The following is a 20835-nucleotide window of genomic DNA, read 5'->3' on the forward strand; positions in this document are numbered from 1 at the left end:
TGTCTCTTGCATTGGCAGGCAGATTCTTTACCACTGAGCTACCCACACGCAGGGTTAATGAAATGCTACATTTGATCAATAGAGTATAGAAAATTATCATTTAATATTAGCAGAGCTTGTAAAGACCAACCTCTTAAATGCTGGAATATTAGGTATGTCCTGTTAACTTTTTGTGTTCTTCTTGGAGTTTCACACAGAGTGAACAGGTAAAAACATTCCTGATTCAAGTGTTTTCAGGAGTCAGTCAAGTGGTCATTTACCACTATGGTGTGGGATGTCAATAACAGGGAAGGTTGTACATATATGTACAAGGGATACATAGGAACTTCCTGTTCAATTTGCTGTGAACCTGAAACTGCTCTAAAAAAATAATTTACTTTTTTTAAATGACCAAATTTCTGAAAACAGGAAAAATATAAAATTCAAGAAATAAAATGACAGTAAATAACTGTGTGTGTGTTAGTCACTTAGCCGTGTCTGACTCTTTGTGATCCCACACACTATTGCCTGTTAGGCTTCTCTGTCCATAGGATTCTCCAGGCAAAAGTACTGAAGAGGACTGCCATTCCCTTCTCCAGAGGATCTTCCAGGGATCAAACCGGGTCCCCTGCACTGCAGGCAGATTTTTTACTGTTTGAGCTACAGGGAAGTCCCAGGCATCCAATAAAACTAGCTAAATTGGACTAAAATAAATTCTTTAGAAAGGAAAAGGATATCGCTACATAGGCATTAAATAAATATAACTTTGACACTTTTTAAATGGGGCTTAGAAGCTTAAAACAATGTTCAAATTTCACATCAGATAGAAGTTTTTCAAATTTAGTATCTTAATGTTTTGTAGTAGCAAATCTAACTAATTTACATAGATTTCAATCACATGCATAAAAGTACTCTAAAAATTTCTCAATAATGAAATTTTTACTTTGTGCATATCTGCATTTTACTAAATTTTTCTTAAAAAAATTTAAAACTCAGTAAAACATCTTTACTACTCTTCTTAGAGCATAACCAAAATTAGAAAGTCTATATATTTTTATCCTTCAAATGAAGTTCATTTATTAGAAAAATGAAATTTTATATTTTAAAATTAAATTTATATTTTGAGAAAAATTCTAAGTCAAAATTATTCACTAAAAAAGTATAAACTCACCTCACAGTGACAGCATAAGCTGAAACAGTACATATCTTTCCTACTATTCTAATGTTTATTATCAGGAAAGATTATGTAGTAGTTAAATTAAATGCATCAAACAAAACCACTTATTTTTTTTAAAGAGGCAAACTGTTTTGAAATGCTTGAATGACTTCTCTGTGAAATGCATGGACCAGTTAATGCTTTGGTTCAACCAAAGAGTAATTTTACCAGTCTAAATCTGGTAAAACACATAAATTACGTAAGTAATTACATAAAATACATAAGTCAAAATACATAAATTCAAAGCAAATGCTGATATTCCTTAGATGTAGTTAAGAATAAGTTTGAAAGGTAGAAGAGTACAAAAATCAAGAGTAAACATTTACAACTTTAATGGCAGTCTGTCATAATTTTAATTCTGTTGAATTCAACTTAAAATAGGGACTTGTATTTTTAACATCTTTTTTCTCCATTCTTTTTAGAACTGCTTTGCTAAAGCCACCAATAATCTCTTAACTGTGGAATCCAATACATGCTCCATAATGCTTTACTTCAAAGCTATGTGGAATTGGATACTACTGACTACTCTACTTTCAGAGGCAACCACTCATTCCTGGTTCTCCTCCCATTCCAACTCCTAACTTTTCTTCCTCTATCCTCCTCTTAAATGATAATGTTCATCAGGACTCCCTGACTCTGATCCTCTTTTCTTCTTACTCTCAAGTAACTCTTCAATAACTGCCACTGTGACAACTCTCAGATCTTTATTTCCAGCATAGATCACCTTCTAAACTCCATTTTGTGGGGGTGTTTCTCTACTTAGACATCCCTCAGGCACTGCAAATTCACATGTTCACCTGAAAACCTAGTCAACTTGCTGAATGGGATGACCAAGTACTAAGTTTGTAAAACCTGAAAATTATTTTAGGCTCTTTCTTTTCCCTCTTCCTCCACATCTACACATTGACAGGCTATCAATTCAACCTTCTACCAGGGAAACTTAAATTATGGTATTCAAAAGAAAAGAATAAATTTTCATGCATCTTAACAACTTTTTAGTGTAGTGTGTAAGTTCACAAGTCAAACTACAAAACTAGTAATATTCCTTTCCTAAGGGCAACTCTATTAACAAAAAGTACTCATTTCTTACTTTCTTTCACATCTAACTTCCTAAAATAAACATGCAATTGATAACGAATACTACTAAGCTGATGATTTTGTTTTGCCTCAGTCAAACAACAACACTTTCCTTATATATAAAGTCATTTATTAAGCCATAGAAAATTAAGAGCTATTTCTATCTACATTTTGCACATACCAGAGACTTATTAAAAATGAGCTAAATTATAAGGGTTGATGTATATGGTACATCCTGCCAAAAGCTTCACTTATGATTATAACTAAACCTGTAAAAATAAATTATAATTTTCTGATTTAGAAGAGTATTCATTCATCTGTTTTTTCCAAAAACTATGTATCAAAAGAGGTATTTGCCTTTTTATCTAAATAAAATACCTCTAAATTCTACCTTCCTTATGAAGCAAAACTTTTATTCTGAAAAGGAAGTTTACTCTGAGCTCACTGCAAAACTATCTATTTCAGTCATATTCCAGATTTAGCAGGACAAAGAGCAACAGCAGGAAATGGAGCATCACCAAGATCCAAAACAAACTTGGTTTAGAGTAAAAAAAAAAGAAAAAAAAAAAAATCCTGAAGCATTATTAGGATAATTAAGCACTAAGCTTGAAAGCAAATATAAATACAGATTAAAAATTTAGACATTCATGAGCACATTCATCACTACTGGTTAAAACAAGAGAATATTTCCCACTATCATTATACAATATAAAGACAAAATGGAAGTAATCTTGATACACATACTCACATGATCATATATGTGTTCTTTAAATACTAATAAAGATGATATTTTATATTTCTTACCCTTAAAATGCATTTAAATACAGTCAATTTGTTTTGTTCTCAACAACTTTGGAAGATATGCACAATAGCTTTATTTTCCATTTGACAGACGAAAAAACTGAAACATAAAGAAATTACATAACCTGATCTGGGTCCTTAAAATCAGAAAGAGAACCGGGACTAAATCTTGGCTCTAATTCTGAAGTTTCACAGAATTTTTCAGTGTAAATTGAATCTCGGGGAAAAAAAAAAAAGGCCAGTGACAAAAATGAACCATGAAATTTCAACTCACATTGCCACTTTTCAACATATGTTTTTTACTCACTTTGTATCTTTTTACTGAGTTAATACAGTTGATACTTTCCACTACATAGACCAAAACCAACTTTATCAAAGAATCTGAGAACTCAGTTTCTCTTCTGCATACTTGGTGACCAACTGAAGGACTTCCAAAAGAATAAACGTTGAACAGAAATATATCCTTAGGCCCTCTAAGGGGAACAGTTGTGACAGGGATACATACATGCTTGTTCCCCAATGTATGAATTCCAAAAAGTTGCATGATAATGTACACGCCAAAATTGTTCTCAGCACCATCTCTCTTACCATAAGCACATTAAGGAAAGAAATAATGTCAAAAGATACAGGGAATAAGAGGGTGCCTAACACAGATAAAATAAACTAAAATCTTTAGATATTAAAAAATAAAGCTGCTTTCTACACTTCAGAAAAATATGCTCAGACAAGAAGTACTTAACCACTCAACTAAAATCCAGGAACAAGAGTAAACCTGTTTCCAAGTTAATGTTTAACTTACAAGAGCTATATGAAATGCATTGTTGATGAAATCCTTGACCCTGGGTGGGGATGCCTGTTTGGAGACAAGAAAAGTTCAGACTACATAACTGAATTACTAGTCTTATACACTGGGGCAAGATTCTATACAGAACAGGCATGTCGGGTAATCAGAAATCATCCTGCCTCGATTATATAAAAACAACTACATGAGGTTAATAAATAACCTGCAAGGAAGATGCATGTTTTTAACAATCAAATCCTATTCCTAGAAAGAGAAAGTGAAAAGTTAGACCTGAAAACTTTAGTTAAAAAAAAAACAAATTACAAAGTGTTTTAGCCAAATTTTTCTGAAATATTGAGTTTAATATGTGAGACCCACCTGGCAAACACTGGATTTATCTTAATTCTACTTTAAAAACTTTAATACTAGGATTTAGGCTTGCAACTGAATCTAGACTAATGGGAAGAAGACATCTTTATACATCTCTTTAGTATTCCTTTGACCAAGCAGTATTTACCCAATGGTTCTTTCTGATAAAAGTCCTATTTAAACATCTATAAAACTTTCATGAGGTTCTTTTGGGGCTTCCCTAATAGCTCAATTGATAAAGAATCCACCTGCCAATGCAGGAGACCCTGGTTCAATTCCTGCGTCAGAACCATCCCCTGGAGAAGGGATAGGCTACCCACTCAGGTATTGTTGGGTTTCCCTTGTGGCTCAGCTGTTAAAGAATCCACATACAATGCGGGAGACCTGGGTTTGATCCCTGAGTTGGGAAGATACCCTGGAGAAGGGAAAGGCTACCCACTCAAGTATTCTGGCCTGGAGATAATGCTCAATGGCAACCTTTAATACATCACTTTAGACAGAACAGTATGACAGCATCTTAATATTCATTTACTGCAAATACACCATGGAATATCTGTGCCAAGGTTTGCAGTGTGGCAAACAGGGAAGATGTCTTAACCATACATACTGCCCTGAAGCAGACCTTCATAAATCTTCAAAGTCTTCTTTAGTCAGGTATGTGTACAGTGTTTAATATGAATGGAATACCAACTAGGGCAGCAAAACAGAAGACAGTGTTTAAATTTTACTCATTAAGATGAACTTGATAGTTAAGAAAATTAACTGGTCACCTTGGGAGGATGCTAGTAATCAAGGCATTATTCTGAAAACAAAGAGAAAGAATCAAACATTTATTCTGCCTGACTTCCCTTTAAGGAACTGTCATCAAATAATTGATGAGGAGACATTTTTCTATATATGTTCTACTAATAAATAAAAGATAAAATTGGGATATCATAGTTTTTTCACACTCCTACTGAAATAATTAATGTGTATAGGCAAAAGTCACTGATGGCCAAGATACTCATGAATTATACTAGCCTCCCCACACCAAAAAGAATGTGAATCAACGAAGCCTCCTGATCTGCCAGTGCACAAACACCAGCAGATGCAACAATTAAGTGAAAGTTGTTCAGTTTTGTCCGCCTCTTTGCAACCCCATGGACTGTACAGTCCATGGAATTCTCCAGGCCAGAATACTGGAGTGGGTAGCCATTCCCTTCTCCAGGGGATCTTCCCAAACCAGGGACTGAACCTAGGTCTCCCACATTGCAGGCGGATTCTTTACCAGCTGAGCCACAAAGGAAGCCCAACAATTAAACTCAAGGGAATTCAACGTGCAAAACCCAACTGAGGAAATTTTAATGTCAAAACCTGGTTTCTTCAACAAACAAATAGTAGGGATAAAAAGTGTGGTGAGGGGGAACCTACAGATTAAGACTTCACAGATAAATTTTCAGCAAAATTAATGTCAAAACCTGGTTTCTTCAACAAACAAATAGTAGGGATAAAAAGTGTGGTGAGGGGGAACCTACAGATTAAGACTTCACAGATAAATTTTCAGCAAAATACAAGCATGTTTTGTTTAAATACTATGTCAAACAGTAGGGAAATAACACTTATGAAGCTTAGGAAAGTTTGAAAACTGACCAGATATTTGATAATTTAAAGAATTATATTGAGATTATGTTTTTAAGAGGAGTTCTTACTTTACAGATATATTTTTAAATATTTACGGATCAAGGGGAGATGTATGGAGAGAGTAACATGGAAATTTACAATACCATATGTAAAAGAGATAGCCAATAGGAATTTGCTCTATGACTCAGGGACCTCAAACAGGGGCTCTGTGACAGGCTGAAGGGTGGGTGGGATGGGAAGGGAGAAGAGAAGGAGGCTGGGGGTGGAGGGGACATAGGTGTACCCATGGCTGATTCTTGTTGATGTATGACAGAAAACCACAAAATTCAGTAAAGCAATTGTCCTTCAATTAAAAAATTTAAGAAAAATTGATGGATCAGATACGTTGTCTAAGATTTCCTTTAAAATAATTCAGGGGTGGGGAGAAGGGTTAGGGAAGGGTTATAGCTGAAACATCATTGAATATGAACTGATAGTTATTGAAGCATAGTAACAGATACCAAAGTGTTCACTACAGTATCCTCTCTATTTGTGCTGGTTTGAAATTTCCCATAATAAAAGTTTAAAAAAGAAAGATGAACTACAAAGTATCACATGATAATCCACAGAAAAGGGATTTAAAAAAGCTCCTTGTCCCAGAGGTCAAAACAAATGAAAATCATTTGAAAATCATACAGTGAGTTAGACAAGAATTCTCCTTGTATACACAGTACTACTTGACAAATAAGAGAACTGAACCCAAAGAGATAAGTCCTGAGCAAGGTCGCAAAACAAAGCAGCAGAGCCAAAACTAGACACCACAACTGCAAGCCCAAAAAGGGGTCTAAGTCCAAGCCAAGTTAAAAGAAGATCTGAGCAGTCCTGAAGCAGTCAGAAAACCCATCAAAGGTGTAAAAAGAAAGTCTTAAATGTTAGTCAAGAGAAAAAGAGAAAGCCAGGTGGTTTGAAGGGCTGTGTGCTAGAGTGAGAGCGGTGAGGCTAGAAGATAGTACCACAAAGAACTGGGTATTAGGGAATCATCCTCACTAGCAAGCAAAAGGCTTAAATCTATGATGCATATTTAGAAGCTACTTGAATTCAAGGTGTTGAACGAAAAGACAGTTGTTGTCTGGCTTATAAGAGCTTATTCATGAATTGTTGAAACATAAAATCATTACTTTAAATAATGATTTATGAAAACAGCTGAAAAAATCATAATCTTATTAAGAGCACAAGTGATTTAAATCTTAAATATAAAAATGGGATTGATCTTCCAGCCCAAGCATAAGTTTCAAAATTTGACCACGAAGGGGCTTCAATATTTACTCAAACATTCTCATAATATAGTAAGGATTCACATTTATGTTAAGTCATTAAAAACAAAATTCTGCGTATGTCAACAAAATTGCACTATCTTTTCAATAAGCACAGTGTCCCTTGAATAAAACATGAACTCGACCTAGAAACAACATGACTAATTAGTAAGACAGTGTAACTCCATTTACTTTTTTGTCATTCTTAAAGTGTAAAACCTATTAAGTTTGATGGATTTTTAAAGGAGTCATTTTCAAACTACTGGGCACACATACCAAAATGTAAAACACATTTTAACTTTCGGCTGACATGTGTTAGTGACTATTTTCAAAAGTAATGAATTGGATTCCTTTTTTATTGGAAGAGTGGCCTATTTTTAAAAATTCATTTCTGGCATTAAATTACACAAGACTAAAAACTATTTCAAAAATCCATATTAAATATTTCAAGTATATGTCCTTCAGTAAGAAATACCAAACCAGGAAGTCACAGAAAATTCCAGAGTGAGCTCTAATATTTAATATTAAGATAATTGAGATCATCTGTTAAAGAATAACTTGTTCTTTAAAGAGCTCAAAGTATTGAAAGGGAGCCCTAAGGGATTATGCAGAAACAGAAGCTGAGACCTTCACAGAGACCTAAAGTAATTTAAGTAATGAATTAGAGATGTTACTCTAACACATGCCAATATCTTCAAAGTAGTAATGTAGCTCCTCACTTGAAAAACATGTTTTAAAGCAGTACCCTTCTCCTCTAATAACATGCAATCAAAACTAACATGTAAAACTTCACATAAAGATGAAGAGAGAAAAAATAATTTTTGAGCAACTAAAGTAAAAATACTGAGGAGTCATAATAGATAAGAGCACAGACTTGAATCGGCAGTGCTGACTTACCAGCTATATTCAGAAGCAGAAGGGGCTGCTTCTCACTAACCTCTTTAAATTCTGCATCAGTTCTCATTAATAAAAAAAAAAAAAAAAAAAGTGGGGGGGGGGCGCAGTGGGTAATTACAATACACATTTCCCAAAATTATTGTGAGGATCAAGGGAGACAATGGTGCCAACATCAGGGCAAGCTTACAGTAACCACTTCAAATCAATAGCCTTTTTATATAATAACCTTTTAAGAGGTTAATTATGAGAAAAATGCTTAATTCTCTTCTCATAAAAATATCTCTATTTTTACTCCGAAGTGTGGGAGGAAAAACTAGCACAAACAAAAGTACAAATATTTTACTTTTCTCAAAGGTCATAATTTTACTTAAGTTTACTTAAATTTACATAAGTAAATTAGGATCACTGAAGTCAAATTAAAACCACACCCTACAGTTTTCAATAGCATGCCAATACTGTGTTTGTGTTCAAATCTGATGAAGTGGAAAAAAGAAAAGTTCGTGTTCTTAAAGTCAATACTGGGAATAAATATGCCATTATCAATTAAATAAATTGCTGATAAGGCAAGTCACAAAATTTTATAAGTATTTTAAAATTAGAAATAAAAAAGGAAAGCAGTTACCTTTGAACAATAAAGCATCCAAAGTTCAAAGAGTCTCTCTCTAGATGCCATTCTGGCTTTCACTCTGGCACTTTAATTTTTCCTCCAAAAAAAAAAAAAGTTCAAGACCATAGAGTGTTCATTTTATTTTCCAAGTTTTTCAGCCGTTACAGTAAAGCTCAAAGCAGTAAGGAAAACAAAAAGAAGTGGAACAAATGGACTGCCTTCTGGTCAACAAAATTCAGTTTCAGCAGTTACTCCAACCTATCTTCATCAGTGGTCGTTGGATAATTATAAAAATCTGTGAAAGAGAAAAACATGCCAAGGATTTGTTTTAAAAAGAGGCTATAATAGTAACTGCAGGTTTATCTGAACTAGAAATTTATCTACCTCACATCCACGAACAACTGGCTAAGCTTTAACAACTGACTGAATTTCACAGAAACTCGTTTCAGGAAAACATCACAACTAATGCAATATTTCATATCAACATAAAGTCAGAATCCCCTTGGACAGAACTCAAAGATGAGTACTTATAACAAAAAAAAATTGTCCAATGATAATAAGCAGCAAAAATGCCACTCATAGACTTTCTGTAAACTTAAGAAAGAGCACAACTTACTACAGACACATTGCAGACATAGAATCCCTCAGAATTTTACAGTCGGCTTCTTAAAACTTGTTGGGAATGTTTGCTGTTGTTTTGCAGGGCAGGGCGTGGGGAGGAGGGTGAAGAATTCCTGGTTTGTTTGAACAATCCTCAGACAGCAAAGGTCGACCAGCCCACCTAGCCTCTCTACCTCTCCATCCAGCCAGAAGAAAGGAGCACAAACGCACCAGCAAGGAAAACACCCTGGGAAAGCCTCCAAGTGTTTTGGGGATCTTTAAATTTCCACCTCGCCGCCCAGCCAACCGAAAGGGAGGCAAACTTAATTTGTGCCAAGCTGCCAAGAGAAGCTTTGGAAAGGAGACAAGAAGAGCAGGGCGTCCCCCGAGCCGCTATCCACGCCCTCCCGACCGCACAGGGACACGCCCCGGTCAACCTCGCCCCCTCTCGGCAGCCCCTCACTCTAGAGCGCGTTCGCCACCAAGCACCCGGGGCCCTCCCATTTCTGCCACGCGGCCCTCGTTTCCCTATGACCCGCTACCCAACACCGCGCTCACATTGGGGGGTTGTGCCGCCGCCGCTGCCGCCAAGCCGACGTCTAACTCGCTTCCCTCGCCCCCTTCTCAAGCCAAAGCCCCGTGTCACCCCGCTGCTAGGCAGGCGGGCGGGAGACGGAGGCGGGGCGGTGACGGGTCTAGGCGGGGCGCGAGGGCTGGGAGGAGCCAGGGGCGGGACTGCGCTTTCGGCTAATCATTCCGGCCTTTAAGGCTTTACCCGTCCCGGGTCACTAGCTGCTCATTGGCCGCAAAGGCTGGAAGGGGCGGGATTATCTGATGCCTCGCCCCTGCATACCTGCGCAGCCTCAGTCGACCCGGCTCCTGAAGACCCGGCGGCGGTCCCCGGCGGAGCTCTCTAGACTTCCCTGAGCTGGACGCGTTGGAGGACAGACGTGCTTACGTCTACGGCCCGCCGCTGCTGCCGACTGGCAGACGGAGCGTAAGGCTGTCGGCGTCATTTCCGGGAGTCATCTGAGGGCAGGGAACCCTACGGTGATAACTGAAGGGATTTCATTTTGATTTATGTTTGTAAAAAGGGGATTGGTCAGGGCAGTGTGTCGTGAGAACATACACCTGCTCCCACACCCCCCAAAAATCCTTTCCATTAATCGTGTTTGTGCCAAAGCCTCGTGCCACCCCGTGTCAAACTTTCGCTGTCGCTGAGTGTCAAGTGCAAAACTACTAAGGCTTCAAAAAGGGTATTGCTCTTAGAAGAAAAGAAACAAAAGGAAAACGGCAGCATTCACTAGAGATAGGTAGATAACTTTGCGCGGGATGGGGTTTGGAGGGGTTTAAAGGAGAGGGGAAGACGCATGAGATTGGTAGTGGCTGTTGTTCAGTCGCTGAGTCGTGTCTGACTTTGCGACCCCATGCACTGCAGCATTGCCAGGTTTTCTGTCCTTTACCATCTCCTGGAGTTTGCTCAAACTCATGTCCATTGAGTCAGTGACACCATCCATCCATCTCACCCTCTGTCGCCCCCTTCTCCTCCTGCCCTGGATCTTTCCCAGCATCAGGGTCTTTTCTAATGGGTCCGCTCTTCGCATCAGCTGACGAAAGTATTGGAGCTTCCTTCAGCTTCAGCATCAGCCCTTCCAAGGAGTAATTAGGGCCGGTTTCCTTTAGGATTGACTGGGTTGATCTCCTTGCTATCCAAGGGGCTCTCAAGAATCTTCTCCAACACCACAATTTAAAAGCATCAATTCTTCTGATGCTCAGCCTTCTTTATGGTCCAGTTCTCACATTTGTACATGACTGTTGGAAAAACCATATATTTGACTATATGGATCTTTGTTGGCAAAGTGATGTCTTTGCTTTTTAATATGCTGTCTAGGTTTGTCATAGCTTTCCTTCCAAAAAACAACCAACGGCTGCAGTCACCATCTGCAGTAAAGAAAATAAAATCTGTCACTGCTTCTACTTTTCCCCCTTATATTTGCCATGAAGTGGGGGCTTCCCTGGTGGCTCAGATGGTAAAAAATCTGCCTGCAATGCTGGAGATCCAGGTTCAATCCCTGGGTTGGGAAGATCCCCTGGAGAAAAAATGGCAACCCACTCCAATATTCTTGCCTGGAGAATTCCATGGACAGAGGAGCTGGAGGGCCACAGTCTATGGAGTCACAAAGAGTCAGACACAACTGAGCAAATAACACTAGGGACAGGACCAGATGCCATGATCTTAATTTTTTCAGTGTTGAGTTTTAAGCCAGTTTTTCACTCTCCTCTTTCACCCTCATCAAGAGGCTCTTTAGTATACATAAGCATACACTGTTGAACATATTATTTTGAACTATCAAGAAAAATACAAATTTTAATTTTACTTTCACTTATTTGGGACTCCCCTGGGTCTAGTGGTTAAGACTCTGTGCTTCCAATGCAGGGGGCACAGGTTACATCCTTAGTCAGGGAACTAAGATCCCACAAGCCACACAGTGTGGCCTAAAAAAATAAAAAATAAGCACTTTCACTTATTTTTTCTCTGATGCTCTTCCTTTCGTTTCCAAGTATATAATCTATTGATGCACTGTTTCCCTTCTCTCGGAAGAACTTCTTTTACTATTCCTTGCAAGACAGATCTACTAGCAACCATTTCCCTCAATTTTTTTTTTTTTTTTTTTGTCAAATAAAGTCTTTACAGGAAATTCCCTATCAGTCTGGTGGTTAGGACTCCACGGTTCCAATGCTGGGGGCACTTGTTCTATCCCTGGTCAGAGAACTAAGAATCCTGCATGCCATGCTGTGTGCCCCACCCCCAATTATTTCGCCTTCACTTTTGAAGAGTAATTTCATGGGGTACAGAATTCTAGGTGCATGTTTTCTCTCAGCACTTTAAATATTTCACTCCACTCTACTTGCTTGAATGACTCCTGAAGATAAGTCAGATTTAAGTTTCTGTCTCTGTTCCTCTATAGGAAAAGTGATTCCCCCCCCACCCCCTTCTGACTTCTTTCAAGATTTTTCTTTGATTTTCTAACTGTGAATATGATATGCCTAGGTATAGCCTTTGGCACTTATCTTGCTTGGTGTCCTTTGAGATTCCCAAATCTTGTCTGTCACTACTTTGGGAAATTTCTCAATATTTATTGCTTCAAATATTACTTCTGTTCCTTTCTTTCATTTGTTTCTAGTATTCCCATTATACACATATCTTTTATAGTTGTCCCACAGTTCTTAAATATTCTATTTTTTTTCAGTCTTTTTTCCTTTTTGTTTTTCCATCTTGGAAGTTTCTTCTGACATATCTCAAGCTCAAAGATGCTTTTTTCAGCTGTGTCAGTCTAATAATGAGTTCATCAAAGGCTGCTTCTTTTCTATTACAATGTTTTTGATTTGGAGCATTTCTTTGTTCTTAGAATTTCCATCTCTGTTTACATTGACCTTCTCTTCTTGCATGCTGTTTATTTCCTACAGCTGTTAGCATATTCATCATAACCATTTAAATTTTTCTGTATGATAATTCTCAACATTCTTGCCATATGTAAGTCTGGTTCTGTTGCTTGCTTGGTCTCTTCAAATTGTGATTTTTTTCCCTTTTAGTATGCTCTGTAATGAGATGGTTGGATGGGACCACCAACTCAGTGGACATTAATATGAGCAGACTCCGGAAGATGGTAAAGGACAGGGAAGCCTGGCATGCTGCGGTCCATGGGGCTGAAGAGTAAGACATGACTGAGCAACTAAACAACAACATGCTCTGTAATTTTATGATAGCCAGACATGATATACTGAGCAAAGGAACTGCAATAAATAAACCTTTAGTAATATGATGGTGTTGTATTAGAGGAGGGCAAGCTTTCTATAGTCCTGTGATTAGGTCTCAGTCTTTTAGGTCTATGACTTGTGTACCTCACAAGTGCTTTGTCACTCCCCTGCCCCTTAAGAGGGACAGGATGGCTAGAGTGTACTAAAGTTGGGTATTTCACATCCCCTAGATCAGTTAGGCTCTGATAAAACCCCAATAATTTCAGCTCTGGTAAAACAGTTTCTCTGATGGCAGACCTTTGGTTATTTGAGAATGGTTATTCTCACCCTCCCTCTGCCAGCAACATGAAAGTTTTCTCCAGTATTTACTGTGACAACCTCATTGAGCTCCTAGCAATAAAATTCATAAAAGTGGAGGCTGGGGCCTCAATGGCTGGAACCTCCTTTAATGCTCAGACTTGTCCACTCAGCCTCCAGAGGTTTGTTAATTACAGGCAAGTTTCCCCAACCCAGTATGGACTGCTATGGAGGATTCTGCTAAGGGTTTCTCTTCTGGTAACTTGGGATTCTCTGTACTCACCTGTCACTGCAGTTTTGCAAGTAATGGTTTGCCCTGTGACCTCTCATCTCTCACGGAGCTAGGAAGAATTATTGTTTTTCAGTTTGTTCAATTGTTTACTGTTGTTAGGATGGAGTGACAGTTTTCAAGATACTTACATGCTAAACCAAAAACTAGAAGTCCTATCCCATACCTTTTCAGTAGGTACCACACAGTTGTCTAAACTATGATCAGGCATGCTAATGTAAACACTCTAATTCTGATTACATTGACTGGAACATGGGTGTACATAAATACATGAAATATGGGTTTTTCTAGAATTTTCCACCCATTTACAATTCTTTTATTAAAGTTGATTACTTTATTCACTCAGAATAAGAGAATTATTGTATTGTCCTTTAGAATCACAGAACTAGAAAACTGGAAGTTACCATTAGAGATCATGTAATTCAATATCTTCATTTTAAATATTAAAAAATTAAGGCCTGAATCTGATCAAACCAAGCCTGTAGACAAGCACTGTCCAACAGAAATCTCCACCAGGATGGAAATGTTCTACATCTGTGCTATTTAGTACAGTAGCCACTGGCCACATGCAGCCATTGACCAATTGAAATGGGACTTGTGCAACTGAGAAATGAATTTTTTGTTTATTTTTAACTTAGTCACAAGTAGCTAGTGGCTACTGTTGGACAGTGCAGCTCTAGAGTTAATTTGCATTGTAGAAAACACAGAGGATAGAGAAATAAGTCAAATGATATTAAAAATAAATTGAGGTCTGGAGGAGTTGACGAGCCCTGCAACATACTGCATATGGCTGACAGAACTAGAACCCAGAACTCCTTAATTCTAGGCTGTTTTTGACTATCGTGTGCTGCCTTTTCAGAGTCCATAGCTTGATGTGTTTGGAGCAAATTTTCTCAGCCTCAGCACTATTGACATTTTGTACTAGGTACTTTTTTGTCCTAGGGAGCTTTCCTGTGCATTGAAGAATGCTTAGCAGCATCTGACATCCAGCCAGTAAATGCCAATATGTCTTCCAGTTATGACAACCAAAAATGTCTCCGGACAAAGCCAAATATCCTGGGGACAAAACCTGGGGGCAAAACTATGCTCAGTTGAGAACCTCTGAATCCCAGGATTTCCTAGGTACATAAGATGTCCTTTAGGACCCCCAAGAGAGGCAAGGTAGATCCAGCTTACTTAATAGTGTACTGAAAACTTCGTCAAGAATGTGATCTAGTTTTAAAACTGCAAATTAGAGGATCCCCTGGTGGTCCTGTGGTTAGGATTCAGCACTTTCACTGTCAGGGCCCAGGTTCAATCCCTGGTCAGGGAACTAAGATCTCACAAGTTGGCTCAGCCCCCAAAAAAATAAATAAATAAAGTAAATTAACTCAAGACTGGGCTGCTATTGGTGGCTATCACCAGAACGAAGACTAAAAATCAAGCATGCTTAATAGTTGTTTGTTGAGCACCTTACTGTGTGCACGGCACTATGTATTTTACATGCACAGTACCATGTGCTTTACATCCTTTATCTCTAATTCTCAAAATAACATTGCAAGGCAAATGGAATTCTCATTTTACAGATTAGATAACTGCAGTTCAGAAAGTTTAAGGAACTGTGGCTCATTTGGTAAAGAATCTGCCTGCAATGCAGGAGACCTGGGTTCAATCCTGGTCAAGAAGACCCCCTGGAGAAGGGTATGGCAACCCACTCCAGTATTCTTGCCTGGAAAATTCCATGGACAGAGGATAAGAGGAGCCTAGTGGGCTACAGTTCATGGGGTCACAAAGAGTCAGACACGACTGAGTGGCTAACACTTGCACTTTCACAAGGTCACAGCTAGCTAGCAAAAAAGAGAGGCAAAATTCATACCGATTAGCAATCTCTGAATTTAACACGCATGTACTTTCTACTTGGATAACCATCTAACAGTTTTTTTGTACTCAAGACTGCAGATCTGAAGCATAAGATAAAGAAAGGGGGGGAAAAAGAGTAAAGGGGACTCTTACTGAGGTAAAGTTATATTTAATGGGGAGAGTTGCAGGGAGATACCACCAAATAACTACTATGATTAAGGCAGGCTTTTAGCAGAGAGTGGTACCTGAGCAAGGCTGTGATGGAATGTTAGAATTTGGGTGTCAAGAAAGAAGAGAAAGACAATTCTGAAAAAAGAAGGCCTTAGGTAAAGGCTTGATTCCTGGGGAAATTCTTTCCCAAATTTTTAGAAAACCATGAGCAGTCAAACTCAGGTAGAAAAAGGAAGGAGATGAGGTTGGGAAGATATAGGTTGTAACTAGCTCACCAGAGTGTCCTGAATGCTGGATCACTGATTTTGACTCCATTCTGTGTAAATTAGAGTTTTTTAAGTAGGAACATGACAAGATTAAAACTATATTTGTCGTTCAGACCTTGTGATATCTTTCTGAAGGCAAGATGTAATCGTACACTCCTAACACACAACACACACACATACACACGTGCGCACGCATACACACAGTAATACAGTAATTTAAATTCAGTTGAAACATGAAAGAAAACCACTTCACTTTCATGTATAATGAAATTTCTATGGTGGCTGGCAAGTTAATTGAAAGTTAAGACTTCCCTAGTTTACAATAAAGAAAAATTCTTTAATCAAGAAGAAAAAGGAAATTACAGGAAATTTTAATTTAAAAGGCAATATTTTTTCTTTAAAATTCTTATTTCCTTCTTCTTAAATGTGAAGGAAAGAAAATTTTGAGACTGGAAGAGATTTCTTGTTCTAAGAAAGCAGATTTCTTGAAATTCAGTTGCTGTAATTCAAATTCAAGTGAATCACCATCTGAGGTCTCTCTTGTTGTCGTTCAGTCACTAAGGCCATGTCCAACTCTTTGCAACTCCAAAGACTACAGCACGCCAGGCTCCTCTGTCCTCCACTATCTCTCGGAGTTTGCTCAGATGCATGTCCATTGAGTTGGTGATGTTATCTAACCATCTCATCCTCTGCTGTCCCCTTCTCCTTTTGCCTTCAATCTCTCCCAACATCGGGGTCTTCTCCAAATAAGTCTCTTTACTTACCACGTATCAAGGAGTATCTCCTTCTCAGAGCAATGCAATACTTTAGCCAGGCTCCTCTGTCCATGGATTTCTCCAGGTAAGGGGATCTTCCCAAGCAAGCAATCAAACCCAGGTCTCCTGCATCATAGGAGGGTTCTTTACCGTCATCAGAACCACTGGGGAAACCCACTTTAAGAATTACAAAAAAAACTTTGTGTAATCTCTGTTCCTGTATCGGTTCTACCACCACATAGATACATAGTTTTTTTCCCTACACTTTTCATGGAAAAAAATTAAAAGAACTTCCCTGGCGGTCCAGTGGTTAAGACTTCGCTTTCCAAAGTGAGGAACTCAGGTTCAATCCCGGGTCAGGGAGCTAAGATCCCACAGGCCTCATGGCCAAAAAACCAAAACAAAAACAGAAGCAATATTGTAACAAAGCCAATAAAGACTTAAAAAAAAAAAAAGTCCACATTAAAAAAAAAAATTTAAAGAATGTATGATATTTCTAACAGTTAGTGTTCCTAGGAACTATATCTAGCACTGTTTTCAAGGGTTTGTTTTGGATCGTTCTTTTGACTTGTATATTCATTTGAATGACTGGCTTCTTTTACTTTTTCTGTTTGAGTAGTAAAGTGGTTTAATAATTATCAGCTTATTTGGAATTAAGGTTATGAGATCTAGAGTTTCAGGGGTAAATGACTGTAACTGTGACTCATTAGGCTTAACTTTCTTATACTAAAATTTTAATGGTAATCAAATAACAATTTAAAAAGATCTGAGATCAAGTAATTCTTTAATAGTCTGACACATATTAAAGGCAGTCAACAATGGTTAAAACAGGAAATGCTTCAGTTTTTTGAGGACATTTCTAAAAAAATTACATATTTCATTTTCCCCATTTTATTATAATGGATTTAATATAAGGAAAAAGATCTTTGTTTACTGAACATTCCATTCTCACATATATTTCCTGCCAAAAGGATCATTAGCATTTACTTATGACATGATTCATCATAGTGAAATACATTAGTAGGTCAAGATTATGGTTTCCAGCTGTGAATAAGCATATGGAAAATAGTGCCTTAAAGAAACAAGTGTGAATGAAACAAAAGTTTGTTTCAGTATAAATTAAGAGGGAGAATAGAAAATTAAAGAAATTAAAGGAAGAAAAAAATTATTATTTTTTTAGTTTTAGAGCTTCAGTTATTGACTTCCTAGCTTAAGGCATTTAATCTCTCTGAGTTTATTTTTCTTCCATAAAAACTGGGATAATAATACCCAGGCCAGTTGAGAGGATTAACTGATAAATAAAAAGCATCTGGCATTCAATAAATGTTAATTATCGTATCTTGAAACTAAGTAAATACATGTTAAATTAACAACACCTTTATTTTCCACCATTGTTGACAGTCCAAATGCTGCATAGCTTGGGGAATGGCAGGGCAGACTAGTTAAATAGGAAACGCATGCTGCTAAGTAGCAAGGCATTATGCAATTCTTCCTTTTAAATGACTTCAAAATCCTAAAGGCCTGTACTACAAGTTCCAAGTACATTATTGAAAAGCAAATGATTAAATATATTGTCATTCACTATGCATTTAATTTTGTCTATGTACAAAGTTCAGACAATTCTTTATAAGTAAACATAATTCCTTTTTCATAAAAAGTGATTCAGTTCATTTCTGCTCATTTTCTCTTTAAAATCAATGCTTTCAGTCCTGAATTATGAGCAGAATTATTGCAAAGCTAGGAAAAGTAAGGAAATTTAAGAATTCCAAGATATAATGGTTGTGGCTTATTTAATCTCAAATTTTAAAATTACTCAGTTAAGTTTCAGAAAACTACTTTCAAATGATCATATATAATTTCAGTTCCAAATGATTTCACAAGTAGTACCAAAAAAAAAAAAAATCAATTATTCCCTACAATTTTGTGTCCATAGCTACAGAATAGAAAAATATACTCAGACTTAATTCTACCACAGAAATTTTGGGAAGTTAAACAACTTGTGAAAATATTTAGGAATAAAGTAAATAATAAATCCTACATATCTCATGCATACATTCCTGCATGCTAAGTTGCTTCAGTCCTGTCCAACTCTGAGTGACTAACACTTTAACTACTACTATTACTAGGCACCCCACTCCAGTACTCTTGCCTAGAAAATTCCATGGATGGAGGAGCCTGGTAGGCTGCAGTCCATGGGGTCGCTAAGAGTCAGACACGATTGAGCGACTTCACTTTCACATTTCACTTCCATGCATTGGAGAAGGAAATGGCAACCTACTCCAGTGTTGTGGAGAATCCCAGGGACGGGGGAGCCTGGTGGGCTGCCGTCTATGGGGTTGCACAGAGTCAGACACGACTGAAGTGACTTAGCAGCAGCAGAATTACTACTAGTACTATAAGGTATTAAGCAAATGTAACAGTATAAAGGTAAGATTAACTTAGAAAATCAGAGTCTAGAGCTAATGTTTATACTGCATGTAATAGGAGTGCATGTGTGCTCAGTCCTGTCTGATGCTTTGCCACCCCATGGACGTTAGCCTGCCAGGCTCCTCTGTCCATAGAATTTTCCAGGCAAGAATACTGGAGTGGGTTTCCATTTCCTTTCTCCAGGGGATCTTCCCAATCCAGGTATGAACCCATGTCTCCTGCATCAGCACATTTAGTAGTATTACTACCATTATGAATAAATTGACTACTCCAACTACTATTCCATGTGGATTCCCAAGTGGCTAAGTGGTAAACACTGGAGTGTGGGAGTGTGTTGCCATTTCCTTCTCCAATGTATGAAAGTGAAAAGTGAAAGTGAAGTCGCTTAGTCGTGTCAGACCCTTAGCGACCCCATGGACTGCAGCCTACCAGGCTCCTCCATCCATGGGATTTTCCAGGCAAGAGTACTGGAGTGGAGTGCCATTGCCTTCTCCAAAATGAAATGCATGACTATTTTAAACCATCTTTTCCTCCTTTACATTTTTTAAAGTAGAAATAGGTAAAGCTTTAGCTTCTGTACTTACTACTGAGTTAAAATCGCTGGAACTATAAACTTAAGTGTTAATTAAAAATTAAAATGACTTCAGTGTTTCCATGGAAATAAAAAGACCTCATGAATAAAAAACTATTATGCAACTGATACAGAAGTCTGTTACTCTGAAAGTCACACCTTCTGTCTTAGCTACTACAAGCTAGATGTTTTTCAGTTGTTTTGTTCTTGCCTATACTCTTTGGTTACCCACTCCAGTGTTCTTGCCTGGAGAATCCCAGGGACGGGGGAGCCTGGTGGGCTGCCATCTGTGGGGTCACACAGAGTCGGAGACAACTGAAGCAACTCAGCAGCAGCAGCAGCAGCATACTCTTTGATTAAATTCTTCTTGAAGGTCTAAATATACCCGTATTTTTTTATTAATATAATTTTCATACCAAAGCATTTCAATGTATTTTGAAATGTTAATCAATCCTGAAAAGAGAGGAAAGATCTTCTTAGGAGAGTTAATATATTTACATAATTTTAGCTGTCTATTTAAACCCAGAATTTATACTGCCACTTAATTGAAATTTAGATAAAAGCAAGTTTAGTAATTTATTAAATGTAAAATTGAATAAAGTATAAAAAGAGAACAAAAAAATGTTAGTTTAAAGCAGTTTTTAAAAAAGAATAGAAAGCAGAAGGACTAGAAAGAAAAAAATTTCTGAAATATTTTTATAATCAAGCCTAGAAATCTGAATCCCCTCAGGTACAGGGGAGTGATATATGTAAATATAGTCTATTATAGAGTAGTTAAAAATAAGCCACAAGGCTCAGTGTCTTTCCCTGTGGCTCAGTGGTAAAGAATCCACCTGCAATGCAGGAGACTCGGGTTTGATCCCTGGGTCAGGAAGATCCCCTGGAGAAAAGAAATGGCAGTCCACTCCAGTATTCTTGCCTGACAAACTTCAATCTATGGACTCACAAAAGAGCTGTCACAACTGGGTGACTAAACAACAACTGCCAAAGCAGGAGGGGCAGGAAACGTGGGTTTGATCCCTGGGTAGGGAAGATCCCCTGGAGTAGGAAATGGCAACCCACTCCAGGATTCTTGCCTGGAAAATTCCATGAACAGAAGAGTCTGGTGGCCCACAGACCATGGGGTCACAAACAGTCAGACATGACTGCATGACTGAGCACACACACACAAAAGGCATTTAGACTGGAGTTCCTTCCTATTGCAGTATCTCTTGGAGACCAC

General features: G+C 37.8%; 2 protein-coding genes across 16 annotated transcripts in view; both read right to left on the minus strand.

Annotated features, from left to right (window-relative positions):
- The window catches only part of NBEAL1 (neurobeachin like 1), a 164493-nt gene extending 153313 nt beyond the window's left edge, over window positions 1-11180 (minus strand). For 6 of the 12 annotated variants that reach the window (XR_015143586.1, XM_086345219.1, XM_086345186.1 and 3 more), the window contains exons 1-2: window positions 9798-9906; window positions 8655-8934 (exon numbers count right to left, since the gene is read on the minus strand). Coding sequence is in view for 11 of the 12 variants with exons in the window: in XM_086345219.1 (XP_086201345.1) it covers window positions 8655-8705 (51 nt within the window). In the remaining variant the exon portion in view is untranslated. Of the gene's footprint in view, window positions 1-8654; window positions 8935-9255; window positions 9394-9470; window positions 9706-9797; window positions 9907-10092 lie in introns of those variants that run through there. The other 6 variants (XM_086345209.1, XM_086345174.1, XM_086345153.1 and 3 more) reach the window with 5 other exon arrangements.
- Window positions 11181-20020: 8840 nt separating this feature from the next.
- CARF (calcium responsive transcription factor) overlaps window positions 20021-20835 on the minus strand; it is a 75638-nt gene continuing 74823 nt past the window's right edge. For all 4 annotated transcript variants that reach the window (XR_015143683.1, XR_015143618.1, XR_015143642.1 and 1 more), the window contains one exon: window positions 20021-20066. The gene's annotated coding sequence lies outside the window, so the exon portion shown is untranslated. The remainder of the gene's footprint in view (window positions 20067-20835) is intronic.

This window comes from Bos grunniens, chromosome 2, assembly GCF_055505025.1.
Source record: "Bos grunniens cultivar Pamir isolate PY7600 chromosome 2, Bosgru_T2T1.0, whole genome shotgun sequence".
NCBI lineage: Eukaryota > Metazoa > Chordata > Mammalia > Artiodactyla > Bovidae > Bos > Bos grunniens.